The sequence below is a fragment of the Muntiacus reevesi genome, chromosome 3 (genome assembly GCF_963930625.1).
Source record: "Muntiacus reevesi chromosome 3, mMunRee1.1, whole genome shotgun sequence".
NCBI classification, from domain to species: domain Eukaryota; kingdom Metazoa; phylum Chordata; class Mammalia; order Artiodactyla; family Cervidae; genus Muntiacus; species Muntiacus reevesi.
In genome coordinates, this window is record NC_089251.1 from 140,740,421 (window position 1) to 140,760,148 (window position 19,728).

The following is a 19,728-nucleotide window of genomic DNA, read 5'->3' on the forward strand; positions in this document are numbered from 1 at the left end:
AACCCATGTCTCCTGCATCTTCTGCACTGGCAGGCAGATTCTTTACCACTGTGCCACCCAGGAAGCCCTGGAAACAAAGGAAACAAATGTAAATATGCTGATGTTCACGCTGTTTCCTATGCTGCATGTGATAACTTCCTGTCTCTGACTCAGAGGGTTCATGTTTTCTAACAATCCTGAAACAGCAGCGAGCTAACTTCCTAGCTTTAAAATGTGTCTGTGTGCTCAGTCACATCAGTCATGTCCGACTCCTCTTGCGACCCTGTTGCAGGAAGGGGGATCACTTCCAGGGCCCGAAACTGGGCCCTTGTCTAACACTCAGAAATGAATTGTCAGAGGAGACACATGTGCTGACAAAGCAAGAGATTTTATTGGGAAAGGGCGCCCGGGCAGAGAGCAGGAGGGTGAGGGAACCCAGGAGAACAGCTCTGTCACATGGCTTGCAGTCTCGGGTTTTACGGTGATGGGATTAGTTTCTGGGTTGTCTTTAGCCAATCATTCTGACTCAGAGTCCTTCCTGGTGGTGCAGCCTTGTTCAGCCAAGATGGATGCCAGAGAGAAGGATTCTAGGAGATGGTCAGACATGTGGTGTCTCCTTTTGACCTTTCCGGAACTCTTCCGGTTGATGGAGGCATATTAGTTCTGTGTTCCTTAGCAGGACCTCCCGTCGTAAAACAACTCACGCAAATGGTTACTGTGGTGCCTGGCCAGGGTGGGCGGTTTCAGTCAGTGTGCGTCCCCTAACAACCCTAAGGATTGTATTCCGCCACGCTCTTCTGTCTGTGGAATTCTCCAGGCAAGAATACTGGAGTGAGTTGCCTTGCCTTCCTCCAGGAGATCTTCCTGACCCAGGAATTGAACCCATGTCTTTCCTGCATCTCCTGCATTGCAGGTGGATTCTTTACCCACTGAGCCACCTGGGAAGCCCCAGCTTTAAAGTAGGGTAAAATAAAATTTCAGACCCAACAAAGCCTCAGTACAGGCTGCTGCTGCTGCTGCTAAGTCGCTTCAGTTGTGTCTGACTCTGTGCCACCCCATAGACGGCAGCCCGCCAGGCTCCTCTGTCCCTGGGATTCTCCAGGCAAGAATACTAGAGTGGGTTGCCATTTCCTTCTCCAATGCACGCATACATGCATGCATGCTAATTCGCTTCAGTCGTGTCTGACTCTGTGCGACCCTATGGACAGAAGCCCACCAGGCTCCTCCGTCCACAGGATTCTCTAGGCAAGAATACTGGAGTGGGTTCCATTTCCTTCTCCAGTACAGGATACTTTCAAAATTGCATTAGTGGCATCAGTTGTGAAGTTTTCCCAAACTACTACCATTTAAGACTAGAAAGTTGAAAACATCCTTGAGAAAGATCAGTGTAGTCATTCATCACTGTTCTAGTCTTGCTTTTAGTATCCTTTCACATAGAATAAAATACTTTCAGAAGAAGTAAAAAACATGTCATGCCCCTCAGTCTCCCATACCCTCAGAGAGATGTGAAGCCCCTGAGAAAGCTACAGTTGTATCTGAAACTTTTGGAAAATCCCTGTAGGAGGTTTCAGGCAAGCTGATAGCTTGCATTTCCATCCATTCCCTACCAGCTTTATTTGGCCGTGGACTCAATCTTTAGACATGAATTGAGCTTTGTAACTCCTATACTCAGAGGTCCAACTTGCTAACAGACAGCCTTAGAATCTAAAACACGGACTGAATGAAAGCTAATAAACTAAGTCTCAAGCCTCAGCACCTCAGCTCTTTTCTAGGATATGGCATTGGTGACCATACTAGTTTTCTTCCTTCACAGGCTGACCATTGATGGAACCCAACCATTTGCTCCCCTACAATGCCACAATTGTGGAGCTGGCATTTTTATGTAAATAGCTCTTCTCTGATTCATTAAGCCCCGCTGCCCCTGACATTTTCCTTTCTGACCCTTATCAGCCACACACTGGCAAAACACAAAAAAATAAGAAGGACAAAGAAAGGCAATAAAAGGGTTACAAGCAAGAAGTGTATTGTGACTGTGATCAACAAGGAAATTCAGAAATGGGTGACTGAACACCCAAGGATGCCTTGTCAGTCGGTCACAGTGACAACATTTGTTCAAAGCCTGACAAGTGCTTAGCATCATTTCAAGGTGTCACATAGAGATACATAGGAAATGACAGTCATAGGTGCTACCTGAAGAGCATGTAAAATGTCATGGACAAGATGGCACCATTAAATGGGTGTGTACCTGGAAACATATAATCTGGCCCTACTTACCTCTCTCCTTATTCTTTATTTCTTTCCTAGCCCCTGTTACAAGCTGCTATGGTTAGTTTATATATTTGTGTTCTTGATTATAATGGCTCCCCAGAAAGGAGATTTGCCTGATAAGCAATACTGTCCATTCCAGTCAATCTCACCCATTGGAACAGAAATTCTACGAGAACAGGGACCATGTCTACTTTACTCACCATTGTAAATCCAGCAAACCTAGCAAAACGTACCTCGTAGATTCTCTAAAAAAATTTTTTTGAATAAGTAAAACATTAAATAAATAAGTAAAACGAGCAACAGCTATAGAGAAATTATATAACTTTATCTTCTGACTGCTGCTACTAACACTGTTGCAAAAAATTAAGAGTAAACTTGGATCAAAGGCAGGAGCAAAATTTTCAAAGAATTTAGATAGGAAAAAACTTTCTAGACCCTGAGGCAACTGCCTTGAAACTGACCACAGATCAGATTCTGTGAGCACAGGCAAGATCAGAACTTCCTAGATGACCTATAGATGTGTGAGCCACTGAATTGTAGAGTGGTACTTGGTGAAGAATCTGCCTGCAGTGCAGGAGACCTGCGTTCGATCCCTGGGTTGGGAACATTCCCTAGAGAAGGGAAAGGGTGCCCACTCCAGTATTCTGGCCTGGAGAATTCCATGGACTATAAAGTCCATGGGGTTGCAAAGGGTCAGACACAACGGAGTGACTTTCACTTATAGCATTACTCTACCAATAACTAATATTATACTCTTTTAAAGTAATAAAAATTAATTACAGCAGAGCAAACATGAACATACAAAGATGATTCATCTTTATTGAAAGTATTTCTAGTTAAATTATTTGGTTTCTCCGTATTCGCAAAAGTACCTATTGGGCAGTCATATCCATGTCACTGGGGCTGAGCAGGCCTGGGTAGGATGCACTCAGAGAAGAGACATGAAGGGCATCAGAAAGCTCAGCACCAGAGCAGTAGATTTTGCCTTTCTGGCACTGTTTGTGTACCAGTATTTCTCATACACATCATCCAGGACTGAAAGCACAGCCTCCATGGTTTCCTCACAGGTGGCCTGAATCTGAGCTTCTGGCAGGACAAACCCATAGGTACCATTGTCCCTCAGTTCAAATGTGTACGAAAAGGGGATCCCAATGTCCCGAGCCCAATCTCTTGAGGATCCTGACGTAGCATCTACAAATAAAACATGGAGGCAGTGTTAGAAGTTACTCTGGGAAAAGATAGATATCTACAGCCATTTAAGGGACTAAAGGTTCAGCCTAGCAAAGTCAACTCTTCATACTAGGATCTATGGACAGCTGCCTTCTTCCTCTCTTTGATATTTTCGGCTTTGTCTCCACTCACCATCCCAATACCTGGCATTATGCCTGGCACATAGCAGAGGTTTGGTTAAAATTTGTCAGCTGAATCAAAGACAAGACAATCTGATATTGGATGGTTAAGAGTCAACTGACATATCGGGGACAGAAACAAAATGACCTATAGGAAAAATATTAGGAAAATATCATCTTGCTGGTTCTTCAGTGCTTGGAGGGGGTGGTAGCTGGGGATTGAGAAAGCAATGCACTGTTCTTCCAACTAAATTCTTTTTTTAAAAAACACTCCAGGCCCCACCTCATTTGCTTTCTTAGCCTGATGGTCCTCTGGGAACTAAATCAACTGATCAAGGGTCACTGGAAATGGTCTTTCCTGTTAACTCCTGTACCTTCTCATGGCTAGCTCTTTATAACTGAAGCCAGAGGGAGTACTGGGCTGAGCCAGTGTATTAATTTTTACCTTTAGTTAGCTTGCACCTTATCCCTAGAGAACACAATTCTGGATTTGTACAGACTGCCTTTTATCCTTGATCACTTTGATTTGTACAACTTCCTGTTGATCCATGGAACATTTTTATCCTGTCCACCCCACCCTACTCCAAAGTCCACTGACTTCTTTTGTGCCTTAGATACTATTGAAGAAGCAAAAAAAAAAAAAAAAAAGATACTTACATAAAATATCTGCACTAGATCCAACTCTATAATTGGTTCCATGCTTTGCTTTCAATGCATTTGCTGCCTTCTGTCCAACTTGGATCTGTAGGTGGGAAATGCAGAGACAGATATCTGGTGTTAAAAATAAATCTAACAATCCAGAGGGTTTGCTATTTTGTCCAAATCCATCCTCTGAGTTCCAGACCATCTTTCTAACTTCCCACTGAACACCTATACCTGGGTCATCTGCTGATACTTCAGACTCAACATACTCAAATCCAGTTTCATCATCTCCTCCACTAATAAGGCTGTTTTGATTTTCATCATTCTGTCTTATCATGTGCCCCAATATGTAAATTCCGACAATCATCTTTGACTCTTCTCTCAAATGATGACCAAGTTGCACTTCTAACAGCATCACTCTATTTCAGTTTTATTAACTCTGAAATGGACTGTTGTCATCTCCTCATAAGTTTTCCTTCCTCTCACCTATCCTTAATCCCAGCTGATCTCCCTGACTACAGGGTGAACCTTTGAGAGCAGGACCATGATCATGATCCTGCTGAAAACCCTCACTGACTCTTGGTTGCCCGCTGAGTTAGGGTACACTGCTCAGTGTAGTATTTCAGATTCTCTACAATAAGGACCTAACCCACCTTTCCAGCATCATGTTCTCTTGATCCTACCCTAGATTATAGTCAAACTCCAGTTCTCTGACAGTTCCCCAGATGTGCCCCCATGTTCCTCAGCTTCTCTGCCTTTTCTCAAGAAAAGGCTGGGTTGTCTCATTTCTTATCTCTGCTGAAATTGCACACCACCTCAAAACGTTCTCAAATGCCAAGTTCTCTTAGGTCTTTCTTGAGCACCATGACTAGATTATCTCTCCCCATTTTTTTTTCTCCCATAGCCCCTTGTTCATACTTCCTCTTATTGCTTCCCTCTTATTTTTATTTAAAGTTATTTGATATTTATCTTTCACAAGCTCACAGATTTTCAGAACAGGAAATGATACCCTTCTCCATACCTATCACCATGTCACCTGACTGCTTTGGAAACCCTTCAGAACTAGATGATGTCTAAGGTCTCAGCCTTGTTCTCTGAAGACCCTTTCCTGAGATCAGAAACACTAACTGAAGTCTAAGTATATTGGCTATATTTATTGACCAGGCAATAAATCTCCTTTCATACCCTACTGAAAGTCTAAGTATTCCCCACCCTAGATTCCCTAGTGCTATATTCTAGTCACCTGATGAATTACCCCACTACTTTCCCTTGGGTTCTACATAAGACACCATGAAAATCCCCTTAGTCACCACCTGCCTGGATCCACCATTCCTTCACCCCTTAGGGCAGCCAGACTACACTTTCAGGAGCATCAGTTCCCATACTTCTTCCCTTGACTAGTGACAGATCTTGTTTTAGATTCTGTCTTTTTTCTCCCTGCTCCTGTACTATCCCACTGAATCCTAATGTATGACAGTGTGGTGTCTGGGTAGAGTGGATTTAGACACAGTGACATTCAAAAGGAAAAGCAGGAGAGGTAATAAGTGGCGGTAGGGTTCCATGCAACAGTGGTAAGACTTAGAACTTTAAGTTGAACATATTTGCAAGTTTTTTGCCTCCTCTCCACTCACTACTGAGTTTTATATTCTCTCTCTCTTCTGGAAAGATTCTACATCTGCCCTAGTTCCTGGTTCCTGTTCCTGTCTCCAGAACTGAAATGATGGGTAGGAAGGGTTAAATAAGTGCAAGGAATAAAGCTGGTTTTAATCACTTACACTGGAAAGAAGTTTCTGTTTTTGTTGTTCAATTGCTAAATCATGTGTGACTCTTTGTGACCCTCCAGGCTCCTCTGTCCATGGGATTTTCCAAGCAAGAATACTGGAGTGGATTGCCATTTCCTTCTCCAGGGGATCTTCCTGACCCAGGGATTAGACCCTTGTCTCCTTCATCAGACAGGCCGGTTCTTTACCACTGAGTCACCAGAGAAGCCTCTGGAAAGGGGTACAAGAGCTGTCTGCAGAAAGAAGAGGAAATTATAAGAAGGAGAAGAGAGTCAGAGAGGGGATTTCTGGAGAGAAAAATTCCATTAAGGAAATCAGAAAGAAGAGTAGAGAGAAAGGAAGGATTCAGGGTAGCTGCTGTGGTGAGTGAAATTAAAACACACACCCTGGAGAAAGAGTTGCTAAAATTTAGCAGCTCACTCCTTTTTGTAGTTCTTTGGGAGTCTCTGGTAGAGATATGAATTGCTTTTAATTATTCTTAATTCCCATGTGTTTCTGTGTTTCTTTGAATGAAACTCTGCTAACTTGTCAATGTGGGGTCTTAACCGTTATTTGGTTTGCATGAAGCAGCTCCAGGCTACATTTTCTATTCAGATGGGTTCTTGCACTCATTTTTTCTTTCTTGCAACTCACTCCAGACCAAGATTCCTTCTCCTCATGGCCAAACTTAATTTTATATAGTTCCCTCTCCTTAAATCCTGCCTATTGGGTGGGAAAGAGTCTTTCCAGTTTCCTTTTCTTTATTGACAAAAGAACTTAGGATTTTTTTTTTAATGATTACACCAGGAATTACAATGGATAAGTAGATAGGAATAGGAAATATAACATCTATGAGAAGCACACAACTGTGATACTTAGCTTATGAGATTTGTCCTTTCTGAAAGATGAAATGATTTCCCTATCTCTAGGGGTCGACCTCCTGATTATTCTTCTGCCTCCTTTTGACACTATACTCCAAGACCATAGAGAGTCAATTCCTCTGCTGTCCTTCTTTTCAGCCTAAAGTTTCCTTCTAGCCAAAATAATAAAAAATCTCTTTGCTAGTAGTATGTAATTTACATTGTTAAAGACCTCGTGCATGCTTAATAACTTCTTTCCTGGGCCCAGAGAGTTTCCTATAGGCATATATTCACAGGCAAGCACTCAGCAAGATTGAGCAAGGCCCTGGCATCTGTGTGGGAGGATGGAACTTGGAATGGGATATAGGGGTTGATATGGAAAGAGTTCAAATGGAAAGAATGTCAGCATTTGAAACATTAGACTTCTTATAGCTATTCTAATTTCCAGAGAAGTTTTGAATGAGGCTATATATAGTTCTATTTCCCCTACTTAGTGATTGCCAAGTTGTCTATCACGCAGTACAATATTTATCATGATTTCTACAAATTTTTGGTTTTGTAAATACATAGAGATTAATTACTAGTCTCTGGTGGTTGTAAATACACCAGAAATGGAAAACTCCTGGAACAGTTGGTGTGATTCTGTCTTTGTGGGCTCTATCAAAGCTTACCACTGAGAATCTAGAAACACTGCTAACTAGCTTCAGTGAGTTTGACACATGGCGGCAACATTTTCTGACTTTTTACGGAGAAGTCTTAGTGATGAATGTTATGCTAACTTTTCAACACCTGATACTGTAAGAGACACAGAATTGAAGCAATCTTTGTCAATTCAATTTTCCAATCTCTACATAGAGTATTAAGGATTGCCAGTAATTCTCATCTTAGAGTTCCACCTTCCGCTAGTGGTAAAGTCAATGCCCACTCTGTGGTCAGAGGGTTCTAAGGAGACAGCCATCAGTAGCCCAAGACCCTGTGACCTTTGAATGCAAACCTTGCAACATGGTGATGTAGTATTTGTTTTCCTGGACCAAAAAAGGGAATGAAATTGCCTAGAAAAATACTGGGATATATGAGCCAGTATTTTTTTTTTTCTGGTAGAAGACCTGTTGCATCAAAGATCTACAATGGCCTGTCTATGGTGGTTCATTTGTATTTGTCACAGAATCCTTTAAGAGGAAATCAAACGCCTATGGCGAGATGGTTGGATAGTATCATTGACCCAATGGATGTGAGTTTGAGCAAACTCTGGAAGATAGTGGAGGACAGGGAAGCCTGGCGTCATCCATGGGGTCACAGAGAGTCAGAAACAACTGAGCGACTGAACAACAGCAACAACGGCAAGCATCACGGGAACTGGGAGATAAGGAAGGGTCTGGGCTTCTTCACTGAAATCCCTGTTTCTGTACGTTCCTGAAGAAACAGAATTTCTGGGGCACAGAAATGAGAATATAGGACACGGTGGCCCAGGCATTAAAGTCAGTGACAGCTTCCAGAAGTTGCAAAGCCTTCTTAAGTGGAGAGGAGAGGCAGTGTCTGGTGGCCTGATGAATGTGACCCTTGGAATCTGAAGACGTGAGCTCCAACCCAGACTCCACCATTTACCGTCTACAGGGATTTTAGAAATACTATTAACTCAAGGTCTTAATTTCTGCATCTCCAAAGTGAGTTTACTATATTGTCATGAGGATCAGATAAGGGCCATAAAATCTCCTTGTAATTTTTAAAGTTCTAGGTAAATGTTATTTCTACCTCACACAAAATAATCAGGTAGTACAAATGCCCAAAAACAATTGTGGAAAGACACTGGGGTACTGCTGGGTATTTTTGACTACTGGAGGAGGTATTCCCCTCAGCAAAGATCTCCAGTGGTTTTTCTTGTAGAGCCCCGATGTGTGTTTTATAAGTGATGTTCCAGGGGGAGAGAGACATGAAGAATGACAGAGTCCATGGGCAGCCAGCCTTCTGTGATCTTAAGAACAGAGCAAGCCAGGCCCCCATCCAACCCAGCATTTGTTGATAATGAGAAACTTGTTTAAAAAATATTTTTAAAGGGTATACAGAAAATAACAAGTGTTGGTGAGAATGTGGAGAAATTGGAACTCTTATTCACTATTGGAGGGAACGGAAAATGGGGTACTTTCTCTGGAAATGATGGCTCCTCAAAAAGTTGAAGATAGAATTACAACATGATTCAGCAATTCTACTTCTGGATGTGCCATGTGCTCAGTTGTGTCTGACTCTTTGTGACCCCATGGACTGTAGCCTGCCAGGCTCCTCTGTCCATGGAGTTTTCCAGGCAAAAATACTAGAGCAGGTTGCCATTTTCTCCTCCGGGGGATCTTCCTGATCCAGGGATCGAAACTGCATCACCTGTGTCTCCTGCATTGCAGGCAGATTCTGAATTGAAAGCAGGGTCTCAAGGAGATATTTGTACATTTGTGTTCATAGCTGCCTTATTTGCAATAGGTAAAAGATAGAAACAATTCAGTTGCCCATTGATTGATGAATGGGTAAAGAATATGTGGTGCATACATACAATGGAATATTATTCAGCCTTGAAAAAGGAACTTCTGACACATGGTGCAACGTGTATGAAGCTTGAAGATATGCTAAGTGAGAAAATCCAGTCACCAAAAGGACAGATGCTGTAAGATTCCACTTATATGAGCTACCTGGAGTAGTCAAACTCAGGAGTCAGAGAGTTAGAATGGTGGTTGCCAGAAACAAGGTGGATCTGGAGTTGTTTGACAGGTAGAGATATTTGATGATGCAAGGTGGAAGTTTTGAAGATTGGTTGCACAATAATGTGAATATACTTAACTACTGACCTGTCCACCTAAAAATGGTTAAGATAGTAAATTTTATGTTATATCTATTCTACCACAAGTAAAAGTTGAAAAAATAAATTTTAGGAAAAGATAACAAATACTACAACAATTCTAAATTGACCCTTTCTTTGACTTATGTCTATTGTTCTCAGGTTCACAAAAGGGCAAGAACCCAGTACTTTCCAGCAATTCTGCCCACCAGGGCTTGGGTAAACAGAGCTTCAGAAAAGGACCCCAGATAAGACAAAGCAGAATTTCCCTGCCCCGGCTTGAATTTCACTGGCACTTCCCCTTACAAATATTCCTAGGCAGAAACTAGAGGCAGAGTTCAGGAGGAAATAAAGCATTGTGTTGAGCAGAGAAGGGAGCAGATATTATTTAGCCATGTTATTTTAGATATGCCATATTCCACTAACAGCTGGCAAGCTCTTTAAAGCACAGTTCAGAAGCTATAATTGCTGAACTGAGCTTCAAGAGAATTTACAGAAATGAAAGCACATTCCTACAGATTATTAACATAATCATCTCATTTATATTATACATGAATACCTGAGATGTCTCCCAACTTGACACTTTTCGAAACAGGTAGTTAATTAATGGAGGTAAAGCAGCATTTAACCTGAAGCCTTCCCAGCAGGCGTCTGGCAAGGTGAGAAAAGCAGGAGAAAGAAAGGAAGGAAAAGCAGAGGGAATAAAAGCAGGGCTGGAGCCAAAACCCTGTTAAAGGAAATGAGGGGGGAAAGGAAGGCAGAGTCCTATTGAGGCTTCTCAGGGCTCCGGCACCGTGTATGGGCTTACCAATTCTTCATGGTTATTTGATTTATTTTTGGTATAGCCATAAGGCACGAGAATGAGCTGCCCGTAAGAGTGCATGGTCAGGAAGCAGGCAACGTTCTCCTTCTTGCTCTCGATAAAGCTGGAAACAGCTTTCGTCTCTGGTTCAGACACGGGTCCTGTTCCACAAAATGTTAAACTTTCACAGTCGTTACTTGCACCGATACCTGAAATATACAGGAAACCCCAAGAAAGGCATCATGGTCTCTGTTTAGCACTGACCTGGGTGGGGGATGAGATGGCGGGGGGGTTGGGTTGTGAGGAATCACTCTTACTCAGGGCATCTGTGGGTGGAATCAAGGCTTGCCTTTGCTTGTCTAAGTTTGTCCTGGTTAAATAAGTCATTTAAGGAGGAGCATAGAAAGGCAGGAGGGCTGGTGTTCAGATTTAGAAACAAACTCCCTGCTTATGTGGCTGGGGAAGGAAGATGCAAAAAGGAAGAGCATTTTCAGCAACCTTTCACTAAAATTTTTGGTGAACCCTGAAACAAATGCTTGGGAACCAGTTCTTGGGTCCCAGGGTCAGCCTCTGTCATAGTCTTATTGTCCTAAGTTTCTCTTGCTGTTTTACTGGCATGAGTCTCTCTAGAGCTATTTTGCAAGGATAGAAAAACAGTTATTTTCAGTCAGTTGTCCTCACCAGTAATAATAAGGACCATCAAGAGAGCACCTTTTCCATGCTGGGCACTGTACTCTGCCCTCCTGTGAGACATCTGAGAAATGGGATACTTCCTACCATATCAGTAAACAAGGATATCACAGTCATCACCAATTGCAGCCCTCCAAGGTGAGCTGAGCCCTGAGAGAACTCGGGAAGGGGAAGAATACTTGCCATCGAGCAGCCATCAAAATGCAGCCACTCTCTGCAGTGAACCCCAAGGAAGTTCAGGGGGAGAAAAACAGACAATACTGGCCCCAGATAGCTGAGGTGCATATCAAAGGAGATTTCAGTGAGTCCAGACTCTTGCATCTTCCCATACAAAGAAAGGGTTAAATTCCTTATCTTGGTATATCTGGTTTTCTTTCATTAACAATAATATTTTGACCTTCAGATCACCTGCTCTTTATTGCGAAACTCTCCATAAACCTGGCTTTTCCCCTCACCTGCTCAGAGCAGTTCTCTCAAGGTCACTTCATACACTGTCTCCCAGGCTTGAAATCCTAAAAATTCTCACCGAATAAAACATAATTCTCAACTTCTAGGTTGTGAATGTTTTTCAAGTTGATACATCTCATTGAAACCTCCTGATAAGATGGTATTATGTTGAGCCACATTTTTTTTTTTTTTAAAAGAGAAAACTAAAGCTGAGATAGAGCAATTTTTCCAAGATCACACAGCCACCAAATCTGAACCTTTGTCATCTGGTTTTTAACCAGACTGCTCTTAACCATCCTTATTTCTGTTTGCTTCCAATGTATTGAGTGTGTTGGGATTCAGAAACATGAAAATGCCTTAATGAGAAGAAAATATTTGTCTTGTTCTGCCCCCATGTTGTAAAAAATATCTGCAAGGATAATTCTCTGACTTATCTTTATAACAATTCATAAAGAGATTCTTGATGAAGGTGAAAAAGCAGAGTGAGGAAGCTGGATTAAAACTCAACATTCAAAAAACTAAGATCATGGCATCCAGCCCCATCACTTCATGGCAAACAGATGGGGAAACAATGGGAACAGGGACAGATTATTTTCTTGGGCTCCAAAATCACTGTGGATGCTGACTGCAGCCATGAAATCAAAAGACATTTGCTCCTGGGAAGAAAAGGTATGACAAACCTAGATAGCATATTAAAAAGCAGAGACATCACTTTGTCAACAAAGGTCCATATAGTCAAAGCTGTGGCTTTTCCAATAGTCATGTACAGATGTGAGAGTTGGACCATAAAGAAGGCTGAGCACCAAGGAATTGATTCGTTCAAATTGTGGTGCTGGAGAAGACTCTTGAGAGTTACTTGGACAGCAAGGAGATCAAACCAGTCAATCCTAAAGGAAACAAATCCTGAATATTCATTGGAAGGACTGATGCTGAAGCTGAAGCTCGTATTTGGCCACCTGATGTGAAGAGCTGACTCATTGGAAGACTCTGATGCTAGGAAAGACGGAGGGCAGGAGGGGAAGGGGACAACAGAGGGTGAGATGGTTGGATGGCATCATTGACTCAACGGACATGTGTTTGAACAAACTCTTGGAGATACTGAAAGGCATGGAAGCCTGGCATGCTGCAGTCCACGGGGTCACAAAGAGTCAGACATGACTCAGTGACTGAACAATATATTTTAAAACAAAGTGATGGATTTCAAACATATTCACACCGATCAAAGTCATCGTTGCCCTTTTTTAGGCAATCTCACTTGAAAAGAGTCCTGCATATGAGTGTTGCTGTTCTTATTGCATAGATAATATCATCTCTTTAGACAGAGTAACACTGACCAGGAAGTCCAGAAAGCTATACAAAATTTGATGTTTATTTCAAAAGTTGCATATATAAATAATACTAACTCTAGTAATGCACTTCTTTCCTGGCTTCTCTGCTCCATTTTTTTGTTTTTTGTTATTCATCTACTTACTAATGATGTACTTAGTAAGCATGTACTTACTACACCAGGATGCATCAAAGTTTCGATTGAGATCTGTTCCAAAACATGTGCCATTATTATGGGATGAACGGGACTTCCTCCAAAGCCGATCCTGTAACAGGGAAACAAACAGCAATGTTGTCATTCTAAGGTCTCATAAATCACAGTGTTAGTGATGATGGGTGATCCTCAAACATGAAAAATAGTTCCTAGGATTGTCTGGAAGAACCTGCCTCAACATTATGAAGCTAGTGCATTTAATTTTTAGTCCCCCAGATGGGTTAGTAACCCCTAATAACAGGAACATCTGTACCACCCTAAGTGCACATGTGTGTAAACCATCACTTTGGAGGGGTAATTTGGCCTCTCCCTCATGGGCGGATTAATAGTGCCTGGTGGATGTAATCTGCTTAATCAGGAAAAGCTTCAGAGAGTCATTTTTTTAGGTTCAAATGATAAAGAATGAAAGAGAAATGGCTTGGCAGATGGAAAAAGGCTCTTCCAGGTGCATCAGAGATGGTTTGTGCACATTCTGGAGGCAGACAACCGACGAGTAGAGATAGGGCTAAAGACATGTTTCACCAGACGAGCCGGGAGGGAAGGGCTTGATTTATACTGGGCCAGAGAGGCCGTTACAGAGAAAGGGGTCCCTTGAAAGTCTGGGGGAGCCAGAAGAAGTGGGAGGAATGAAGACTCCCTAGAAACAGGGGCTCTGACTTCTGGAGCAGTGTGCTTTAGAAACATTTTAAAAGAGGAAGTTGTCTATTAAATAAAAATCTTGGATTTCCCTGGTGGTGTAGCAGATATGAATCCGCTTGTCGCTGCAGGGTTCAATCCCTGGTCAGGAAGACCCCCACATGCCACAGAGCAACTAAGACTGTGCTCCATAGCTCCTGAGCCTGGGCACCTGCAAGTCTGTGCTCGGGGACAGAAGCCACCGCAATGATAAGTCCGCACACAGCAACGAAGAGTACCCCCAGCTTACTACAACTAGAGAAAGCCTGCACAAAGCAACAACGCAGCCCCCCCCCACCCCCCACAAAATGATAATGTTATGAGATGCTCCCCTGCCCCCAACTCCATACGCATGGCCATCATGGAAAAATAAAAGTTGGGTTAGAATTTATAGATTATTTGTGCCACTTGTGTTTCAAGAACTGATTTAAGGATACACGGTAGTATGGGAATTTTATACCAACATAATCCTTATCAGGTGACAGGCAATCCACAAATTTTATTTCATTTTATTTTTCATTTATTTTTATTAGTTGGAGGCAATCCACAAATTTTAAGAAGATGGAGTTGAAGAAACATTAAGTCTGAAAAACTGGGAATATGTCAAAAACAAACAAAAAAACATGTTCAAAAAAGGCCTTCAGCGTCCCCAATCCTTAGATTGTCGACTTAAAAATGTGGATTTTAATCCCAAATGAGGTTTCTTCCTTTAAATGACCACAAAACATTTTTATAGTTGCAGTGACTGAAGTCAGAAAATGAATCTGAATCAAGACCTGGTTTGTGAACCCATCCCAGCACCAAACTCAATGTACTCACAGTTGTCCAAGTGTAGATGTAACCATCTATGTTAAGAACTGGAAGCACAAAGAAGTCCAGGTTTTTAAGGAGCCTTCTTATCCTTTGGTTGTCTTTATAGTTCTGTAGAATCTGGACATTTAATAGAAAAATGTTTGGAATGATCCTGGTAAGAGGTCTTTTCTCTCAATTTTCTAACAATTTCAGCTTAATCGTAGGAGGTTAGTGTGCACTGGCCTTTGCCCATCAATCCTGCCTCACTTGTCCTGTTCAATGTTGTGGTCTTTCTGAAACCTCTGCATGCATCAGAATCACCTGGAGGCTGGCTTGTAACATACTGCCCACCTGGTTACACAGCCCCATCTCCACCCACAGCCCCAATTCACTAGGTATGAGGTAGTGAGGTGGAAACCCAGAATTTGCATTTTGAACAACTTCCCAGTTACGTTGATGCTATGGGTCTAGGAACCAGACTTTGAGAACTACTCCTTGTGGATATCATCCTGTTTGGGCTTCTGAAAAGGCTTGACACAAAAGTATCTTATACTAATTTTAAAGTCTTGTTCCCTAAGGAGGGGTATAGGTAATATGTGAGAATTCACGGAGCAAGGTATTGATAGTTTCTATGTGTTAATCTCTTAATCCACACAACAGGCACTGAAGTAGTCACTTCACACACTTTTTGCAGGTGAAAAACTAGGGGTCCTGGTGTTAGAAATTGTGCACCAGGCTGTTAGAAAGAGATGGCTCTGGGATTTAAACTCATCTCTAACTCCCAAGATGTATTTTCTTCTCCATTTACATTTGTTTACCTTCCAATAAAAGTGATTTGGGGTGCACTAGAAAGACAACAGAACATCTAACTCAGTTTTCAGTGAACCTACTTATGAATTCCATTCACTTTGAGGTGAAGGGGCAGCTCAGTGGAGAACTGCCTTGCCGATACGTGAAAAGAAACATGCTCTGCAAATAGCTGAGACGTGACAGGTGCTTTGTAGGGTAGTTAGCCATCTGCTGGCTCAGACAGTAAAGACTCCGCCTGCAATGTGGGAGACCTGGATTCAGTCCCTGGATTGGGAAGATCCCCTAGAGGAGGGCATGGCAACCCCCTCTAGGATTCTTGCCTGGAGAATCCCCATGGACGGAGGAGCCTGGCGGGCTACAGTCCATGGGGTTGCAAAGGGTCAGACACGACTGAGCGACTAAGCACAACTAGCCATTGTGAGGACATTAAAAACACTTACTTCTTTCACAAACCACTGGCAGAAAGCAGGGGCAATCCATTCCCTGGCATGAATTCCACAGTCCATCCAAATAATCTTCTTGGGGTTATTGGATGGTTGGCTGATCTGGAGGGGATATTTGTGTTCCATTATCAAACAATTGCTTATGATTGCAGGCCACTGTGAAAAGTTATTAGATTTTGTTTTATTCCCCTCCATTTTATTCTGTTTCTCTCCATTCTGTGGTTTCAAGGATGAGGCAAGGCTGCTGGCAAAGACACCCACCAATATGACCCTCCTATGGTTACACTTGCTCTCTTTCTGTTACCTTGGTTGTTGTTCTTAGGACAGCTTACCGACTCCCCTGTGTCCCCTTCATAAAGCCTGGTCTCCCCTATACCTAAATTATTCCCTAACTTTAAATAAAGGCTAAAACTTCCAAGCCACAAACTGTGATGCTAAATCTCTATAAACATTATGAAACCTTCCCACGTAGAGTTCACTCACAGTGAAAAAGTATACAAGTAGTAACATTCAAGAATCAAAAGAAGTAAAATTGAATCCCAGTCTACATTTAAGGACTTCCCCAATGGCTCAGCAGTAAAGAACTCCCCTGCCAATGCAGGAGACATAAGAAACACCGAATCGATCTCTGGGTTGGGAAGATACCCTGGAGAAGGAAATGGCAACCTGCTCCAGTATTTCTGCCTAGAAAATCATATAGACAGAGGAGCCTGGCAGGCTATAGTTCATAGGGTCGCAAAGAGTCAGACATGACTGAAGTGACTTAACATGCACACATGCACTACGTTTAAACTTCTTGAAAACTGTGAAAGGATCCAAATACACAATGTCCTGCAATACTTATTAAATTCATTAATTTCTTCTTTCCTTAGAGACTCCTCCAGTACCAGCTGACCCAGTCTTCTTTCTCCTCTTCCCACTTGTTCTTGTCTATCAGGTCAGCCTCAGTCAAGCAATAGAGATCCTCTCCTCTTTCAGGGTAATTATGGATTAACCTGGCAATTAAAGATTCTCTTTGATGGAGAAATTGTGAACATGCCCATGTTTGTAACAGTCACATCTGGTTCTGTTTTGTAAATGTCCTGGACTCTTGATCATTGAAAGCTCTCGGGAGTTGGACTGATGAAGGTTCTCCCTCTGTATCTATGAGAAAGTTACAAATTTTGAAATATGCAGCTTGAACTCATCATATTCAAGGAATTTTTCCTTTTAGCCTCACCCATTTTCAAAGCTCCTAATCTTCCTTTTACCTTAAATTCTGTCTTATAATTCCCTCTTTTATGAGTATATATATATATGACCATAAGTTTATCTTTATTGCCTCCTTATTACATGCCAATTCTCTTTTTAAAAAGATGTCATGTGCAAAGGATGTTTAGATGTCTTCTTGGCTGACTCAGCTCAGCTTGACAACCTATGGAAAGTCACATAGGTAGGTGGCCCACATTTAACATAGCAGTCAACTCCTCGGTAAATTCTGTCTTAAAGTCAATAGACTTTTTTGTAACTGTGAGTAACTAAAATTTGAGGATGTGCTTTGCAAAATAACATGTCTATAATAAGTAGTAAGAGGACAGCAAACAAATAATGCTAGTTTTTAATGCCAAACTGCTTTGGTGGTGGTTCTGGAAGAGCAGTCCTGGGCCGGTGATATAAGTACCAGCTGGGAACTTGTTAGAAATGCATTGTGGTCCTGAAACGTGTGCGTGGGGTGTGTCTAGTCGCTCAATCGTGTCCAACTCTTTGTGACCTCATGGACTGTAGCCCACCAGGCTCCTCTGTCCATGGGGATTCTCCGGCAAGAATACCTGAATGGGTTGCTATGCCTTCTCCAGGGGATCTTCCCAATTCAGGGATCAAACCCAGGTCTCCCACATTGCAGGTAGATTCTTTACCGTCTGAGCCACCAGGGAAGCCCTCTGAAACTTGAGTGTGCATCAAAATGGCCAGGGGGAGGGCTTGTTCAAACACAGATTGCTGGGCCCAACCCCAGAGTTTCTGATTCAGTAGATCTGCAGTTAGGCCCAAGCATGTGCATTTCTAACAAGTTTCCAGGTGACGTTGATGCTGCTGGTCCAGGACCACCCTTTGAAAACCCGCTGATTAGGTGCAGCAGTCATCAACCCTGCCTGTACCTTAGGGTCATCTAGGGAACTTTCAAGGGGTGCCTGGGACCCATCCTGGAGCAATTAGCTCAGAATCTCTGTGAATGGGACCCAGGCATCAGTATTAAGCAAGCAGGATTGAAAAATCACTGGTCTGAACCTGAAAGTCTGTGGAATAGTGGTTAATCAGCCTCAAACACTTTTCATTATGTCATATGCAAAAGGGGCAGAGAACTTTGGGACTGGCTTATTCCTCTGGCTATGCTATGATCTGACGTTGTGACTTTGCACAAGTCACTTTACTTCTCTGGGTCTTTGTTCCCTCATAAAATGAGGAAATGAAAAATAAAGGTTGTCCATAATGTTCAAATTTTTTTTATGGAAAATAATGTGTTAAAGAAAGCTGAGCACCGGAGAATTGATGCTTTTGAACTGTGGTGTTAGAGAAAACTCTTGAGAGTCTCTTGGACTGCAAGGAGATCCAACCAGTCCATCCTAAAGGAGATCAGTCCTGAATATTCATTGGAAGGACTGATGTTGAAGCTGAAACTCCAATACTTTGGCCACCTGATGTGAAGAACTGACTCGTTTGAAGAGGCTCTGATGCTGGGAGGGATTGGGGGCAGGAGGAGAAGGGGATGACAGAGGATGAAATGGTTGGATGGCATCACCGACTCAATGGACATGAGTTTGGGTAAACTCTGGGAGTTGGTGATGGACAGGGAGGCCTGGCGTGCTGCAGTCCATGGGGTTGCAAAGAGTCGGACACGACTGAGTGACTGAACTGAAATGAATGTGCTAAAAAACAATCTTGTAAAAACTCAAAAGCATGAAAAGTGAACTGGGGATTTCACCCTTCTGCAGACCATCCTTCCTGCCCCCGCCCACCCCAACTGTGGGAACACTGGAGGAATCCAGGCCTTCACAGAACACAGTCTGGAAACCGCTCAGCCAGAATGTCTTAAGTTCTTTTCAGCCACCATCCGCAATTCTAAGTTCCTCAGTTTTAGCAGGGACAAGGGAGGCACAGCAGGAAGGAAAACTAAGGAGTAAGTTCTTATTTCTGGGCCTTAGGTAGTGCAGTGGTAAAGAATCCTAGTGCCAATGAAGGAGTCTGAAGAAATGCAGGTTTGATTCCTAGGTCAGGAGCATCCCCTAGAGAAGGTAATGGCAACCCACTCCAGTATTCTTGCCTGGGAAATCCCATGGATGGAGGAGCCCAATGGGCTACACGGGGCTGCAGAGTTGGACACGACTGAGAGACTGAGCAGGCAAGCCCATGGTGTCACACAACCATTCTTTGCTTCTGAACATGATTCCACCCCGGTGATTAATATGTAAGCATTTACAAGTTGTTAATTTAAAAAACCCAGTTTGGGGTGGAAAAGTCAGCATCTCTCTGTCCTGTCTCTTTAACCTTGTCCGTACTTGTGACTAGAGCCCCCGAATAGTAAGCAAATATCCTTGGGTAAGGCTGTAACTCTCAGCCTTCTCACTCACCTTCAAATAATACATGGGCCTGCTCTCATAGGTCATTCCTAGGAAATGCTGTGTCACCACTTCGGTGTACTTCTCCCTTATCTCACTCATCCACTGGTAGATCTGAAACGGCCAGGGAGGACTGAGGTTATCAATTAGAAGATCCTTTGCTTGCCTCTAATTAAGATAATTGTTTCTTTCATCAAGATACTGAACTTTCAACTCTTGGCTCTTCATTAGCACACAAATGAAAGACAACCAATGAA

The 19,728-nt window shown here is 42.6% G+C and overlaps 1 protein-coding gene across 1 annotated transcript in view; it reads right to left on the reverse strand.

The window, feature by feature from the left end:
- Positions 1-3,175: 3,175 nt before the first annotated feature.
- Positions 3,176-19,728, reverse strand: part of CPO (carboxypeptidase O) — a 29,648-nt gene continuing 13,095 nt past the window's right edge. Inside the window, exons 3-9 of the mRNA XM_065927684.1 lie at positions 19,484-19,585; positions 15,876-15,980; positions 14,653-14,763; positions 13,120-13,210; positions 10,488-10,690; positions 4,254-4,338; positions 3,176-3,438 (exon numbers count right to left, since the gene is read on the reverse strand). Of these exons, the coding sequence (XP_065783756.1) occupies positions 3,176-3,438; positions 4,254-4,338; positions 10,488-10,690; positions 13,120-13,210; positions 14,653-14,763; positions 15,876-15,980; positions 19,484-19,585 (960 nt within the window). The remainder of the gene's footprint in view (positions 3,439-4,253; positions 4,339-10,487; positions 10,691-13,119; positions 13,211-14,652; positions 14,764-15,875; positions 15,981-19,483; positions 19,586-19,728) is intronic.